This window comes from Austrofundulus limnaeus, unplaced genomic scaffold (assembly GCF_001266775.1).
Source record: "Austrofundulus limnaeus strain Quisiro unplaced genomic scaffold, Austrofundulus_limnaeus-1.0 Scaffold445, whole genome shotgun sequence".
NCBI lineage: Eukaryota > Metazoa > Chordata > Actinopteri > Cyprinodontiformes > Rivulidae > Austrofundulus > Austrofundulus limnaeus.
The window spans coordinates 59,744-65,016 of record NW_013952847.1 but is presented as its reverse complement, the minus strand read 5'-3'; the positions used below and the strand labels follow the sequence as shown (position 1 = coordinate 65,016).

Below are 5,273 nucleotides of genomic sequence, written 5' to 3'. Positions count from 1 at the left end.
ATAAACCTGTACAAGCCATGCGAAAGCTGTTCAGTTTAACCAAACTCAAAAAAGTATTGAAGTAGTTTGTTTAATCATTCTATTAGGAAAGGAACCATTCCAATCAATCCTTGAAAGAGAAAGTTTAATGACATTCATTTATTACCACATTAAACACTTTGTTTTTACTTTTGACTGTCATTTTCAAACAGTAGAACAAAACTAAAGATCATTGTTTCCTCCTAATGCTTTCCACGGTGGGTCGTGCTGTTTATGACCTGGTCTTGTTGGAGCTCAGCGAGCTTTGTCTAACAGTTCCGTTTACTCCGCTACCGGGAACCAGCTCCCAGCAGGGCCCAGCCTCAGCCTCTGCAGAGCACTAACGGGACAGCTGGGTGATGGATCCCATCAAGTGCAGCTGTCACTCACAAACACAACAGTCCTTCTCGAGCCAGAGCTATGTCCTGCTGTTATTCTTGGGCCTCAGTAATGGGAGTATGCACGTTTGGCTATTATCCCTAAATCTCATGAACTCAGACAATGGTGGCCGGTGGCAGGGAAAGAATAGACCTCTTTACCTGCGCCTCTGCCTAAAGAAGGCATGGATTATTTATAGTCCATAAGCATGCGCTATTGTGCACCAGAGGAGAGAGGGGTCAGTATATCTAGCCCTGCTCCATCACAAAGCACAGAGAGCCCTGCTTGGTCCTCATCCAGCTGAAGCATGGTGAGTGGACACCTCTTCTACCTGCTAATCTGCTTCTAAACTATATATCTGTACAGTGAACCGCCATGATTGATTAACACTAATTATACAACTAGCTCCACTCACACCCCGGCTAATTAATCAATGTGCTACATGTCAATAAGCTTATGGCTACTGAATGCAGATTTTTTTTTATTAATCAATAGGACGGTGTTCTAGTTATCCTATTGATGATTTCTTGATCCTATCTCACAAACAGGAAATTTAAATCAATGAAATTGGAGTTGAGACAGGATGGCTACAGTAAAATACATCATGCGTGAGTTGAAGAGTGGGACAATAAAGGATGAGATTGAGGAAGAAAAATAGAAATGAAGTAGGAAAAGAAAGGCAGAGGATTGAAATGGGGAAAGCAAAAAGGGAACAAAGAAAAGGAGAGATGACAAAAAAGTTGTAAAGAAGAAACAAAGGATATGAAGAGCAACAGGTGTAAGATGAAAGATGTCATGATGTATGTCTTTTGATTAAAAACATTTTATTGCTCCAAACAAGCACAATTTATATAAGAACACTAATTAATCTTAAAGTGCCTGTGACATGCTTATCCTTCAAATACAAAAAGTTAAAAAAAAATTTATATCTAAAAAACTAACATAATACACATGATTTTGCCCATTTTGTCTCATAACTGTCATATTTTCCTCTTGAATTTGGCTCAGCAAAGTGAAACAGGAAGTGACATCAAAGTGGAACTCTAAGAAAAGAAACTCTCTAGTCTTTGTTTATTGAAACAATCTTATTTAAACTCTTCTTTAACTCTGATAGCGACTCAAAATATTCTAAAAAACATCAGATTCTTCTCCAATTATTGTAGCATTGCTTTGTTTACATGCAGACATTCCCCTTTGACATCACTTCCTGTTTCTTCACAAGCAAATATCTCAACAACTGTTCATCTCAACGGCGTGAAATTGTTTTTGCAATATGCTATCGATGTTCTCTTTCCAAAAATGCATTCACATTTATTACAACAAATTGATGTCAAAGGAACTTTAAGGAAGCAAAATAAGTGGTGGGCAGCTCTAATCTAAAAATTAGTTCAGCTGGCCCTAAAACACTAAGTCAAATATTTAGGTCCCCTAATTCTAAAGCACTAACATACTAAAATTTTAGCAAAAGCTAATTCTAAAGCACTAAAATAACCCAGTCAACCCATGAACATTCTTCAACAGACATGAGTCACATGTTGTCATGTTGTCCTCTTAAAACTTATCACTGACATTCCACAGCTGTATTTGGTTCATATATTGTCAATATGTCACCTGGTGGATCAGTGACACTCATATGAACAACATGTGTGACAGTTTTCACCCTCAGCTGTTAACATTAATGTTGATTAATAACATTTATAGACCTCAGTYAGTGCTTCTAAATTTAGCCTATAAATWTAACAAGTGCTAATCCACTAATACATTTTAAAATTAGCAAAAGCCCTAAAGCACTAATCAGGAAATTAGTTCCCCTATTATTGCTTTAGTGCTTTAGGGGAACTTTGCCCACCACTACAAAATAAAAATGTTCATATTTCTTGGTGCCAGAGGTCCTGTTGGAGAGATATCAGGCACTCCAGAGCTAATCCACTGTGAGGTTTAGACAGCAGCTGTCGAGAGGCCTGGAGATCCAACATGATATCATCACGCTGCATCCCCTTACACTGTTTTTCACCGTTCCTTGGCAGACATGTAAATAGCTCGGCATAATCCCTCCCTGTGAGGGTTTTCTGATCAAACAGGTTTCAGGGTACCATCCTGTCATCCAGGCCCCGTGGAATAATCCCCCGTGTGATCTTGGGACTGTAGAGGAGTGCAGGCAGCAGACGGCACCCTCCCCTGTTGACTGACAGAGCTGGGGGCTCCAGGGAACGTTTCAATGACCGTGTTTGTAATCCTGCTTAATGGAATGTATGCTCCATTGTAAAAGCTGCCAGTTATGCAATAAATGTCCCCAAGCTTTCCTCAGCTTGCCATCACAGAGGAACATATATGTAATAACCATGAGGTGGGCGGCTGTTGGATTGGTGAGGTCAGTAGTTTTAAATCCTGATCAGTGTGTCAAACTCCACAGTCTCCCAAGAAAGCGAAGAAGAGAGCAGAGGGYGCCAGCTCCAATGTCTTCTCCATGTTCGAACAGGCCCAGATCCAGGAGTTTAAAGAAGTGAGCGYTCTGACAAAATGTCATCTTTCATGCGCTGTTTTGCTTCACTCAGAAAATGACACGAAACTTTAAATATTCTGCAGGCTTTCACCATCATGGATCAAAACAGAGACGGCTTCATTGACAAGAACGACCTGAGGGACACCTTCGCAGCTTTAGGTGAGCTTGTTTTACAGTTTTCACATGGTCATCCTTTCCTGTCTTCCTGGTCAATAGACCATTAATCAAGTAAATATAAAAATGATGTGATTAAATAATTGCGGGAGAAAAAAATCATTAATCAGTGCCCTAAACTTCACCTCAACCCTTATCCCTCTCCAGGCCGTTTGAACGTCAAACAGGAAGAGATTGAYGACATGCTGAAGGAGGCCCCTGGACCCATCAATTTTACAGTCTTTCTCACCATGTTTGGAGAGAAACTAAAAGGTGATCCAGGATGTGTTTTTGTTACATCACAGCTCATTATGTATGCACGGAATAAAGAAAGTCCACCCTCTTTAAACTCTGGGAGGGTTTTTGTTTGGAAGAATTGTGGGAGAAAAGCTTTTCCTTCTGAAACAACATGGCAGCGCAACTGACGTTTGTAAAACTGCAACAGAATTTTATTTATTTACCATTGTTTAACCAGGCAAATCCCACAGGTCTCTTTTTCAAGGGAGACCTGAAGGAAACCTATTGTGCATGTTTTTGGGGTGAGGGGGAATCCWTAGTACGCAGAGAAAACCCAAGCATGAGGAGAACATTCAAGATCCCCACAGAAAGACCCCAGGTCTGAACTGGGGATTGAACCCAGGACCTTCTTGCTGTGAGGCATTGATGCTAATCACTGAGCCATCATTTTGCCAAATGAATCACAAAAGTACCTAGAATCATGATATGGTCAATTTCTTTGTTGAAATGTTTTCTTTTTTCCAAGAGACTTCTTCAGTCTGAGGAGTTTCAGGTGAACTCAGCCTGAAGCTGTGCCTCCACATGGTGGACAAACAGGTTGAATGATGACACTCAAAACTGTTTGTTCACACGCTAAAGAGGACCATCAGCCTAACGACTGATTGTCGGTTTCAATCTTACAATAGCAGCATTGTAAGACTGGAACAATGGGACAAAGGCCTCCACCTCTGTTTAACGTTGGTCAGTTTCTCTTTTTGTCCGGTGCAGATTTAAGTTGCAGGCTCTCCGTCTGCAGCGGAGGCTGAGTCTCAGGTGGTTATAGTCTTTCCTCTTTCTTGCTGTTTGCTCAAACGCTCAAACTAGTTTGAGGCAATACTGGACAAAGTGGTTCAAAAATGTCTAGGTGTTTGTGGAGTTACAATTTAGACCAAAGCATTTAATCATTTTCAGCTATGTGGACCAAATATAAAACTCTAGGCCTGAAAGAAAGTGAACTTTCTTTTTCCCTTGAATGAATAAATTAAAGCTTAAAACGTGTATTAAAGCTTTCACTTGAATTGTCATCAGGCGCTGACCCCGAGGAGACCATCCTGAATGCTTTCAAAGTCTTCGACCCTGAAGGAACAGGCATCTTAAAGAGAGAGTTGTGAGTAACAGTCTAGCTTTACAACGTCAGATGAAGTGACTTCCTGCTCTGTCACATTCACTTCCTGTTTCCACAGCGTGACAGACATGCTGACGACTCAGGCTGACAGGTTCTCCCCTGAAGAGGTTTGAGCTCCTCCTCTGATAAAGGTCCCGTTGGATTTGGCTTCAAAGAAAGCTCTAAACGGTTTCCTTTCTTTGTGCCCACAGATGGAACAGATGTTTGCAGCATTCCCTCCGGATGTGGCAGGAAACCTGGACTACAAGAACCTGGTCCACATCATTACACACGGAGAGGAGAAAGACCAAGAGTGAAGTCACTCAGCCTGAGATTGCTTTGAGCACAAACACCAGCTTGAACAAAATGTTGAAAATAAAAGGATTTTCCATTTTCATTTAAATATAAAGATTATGTGATGTTTTTAGTTGTGTTATTAATGTTTGTGAATCACATCAGATGACATGTTTAAAACATATTTAACGCCTGCTGCAAAGGTGAATGGGTACTGATGTTTTAGGAGTGTGTTTAAGGGAACTTTTGACCATTCATCCAGAAACATGTGTGAGGTCCAAGGAGCTTCTATAGAACAGCTGGAGTGCACAGAAACCATGTGATCTGCTGGTGAAGCTAACGGCTAATGCTAAACGGTCAAGAGTCTGGATTTCYCATYACTGTACATGTTGACAACAGAGCAGAAAAAAGGACTGACGATGTAGAAATCATTAAAACTATTAATAATAATATTAACACAATTATTATTAATATTTTACAGTTTATATAGTCTATCTAATGTTTCAAATGATGTCAGAAAAGCTGTTTGTGTTATGGATTTATTAA

At 40.3% G+C, this 5,273-nt stretch overlaps 1 protein-coding gene across 1 annotated transcript; it reads left to right on the top strand.

Moving 5' to 3' along the window:
• Positions 1-626: 626 nt before the first annotated feature.
• On the top strand, positions 627-4,842 carry LOC106529458 (myosin regulatory light chain 2, ventricular/cardiac muscle isoform). The gene is made up of 7 exons (XM_014024889.1): positions 627-706; positions 2,810-2,899; positions 2,983-3,058; positions 3,221-3,325; positions 4,358-4,436; positions 4,513-4,561; positions 4,646-4,842. The coding sequence occupies exons 1-7, from the start codon at positions 704-706 to the stop codon at positions 4,748-4,750; spliced, it is 507 nt and encodes a 168-aa protein (XP_013880343.1). The 5' UTR covers positions 627-703; the 3' UTR covers positions 4,751-4,842.
• Positions 4,843-5,273: the final 431 nt, after the last annotated feature.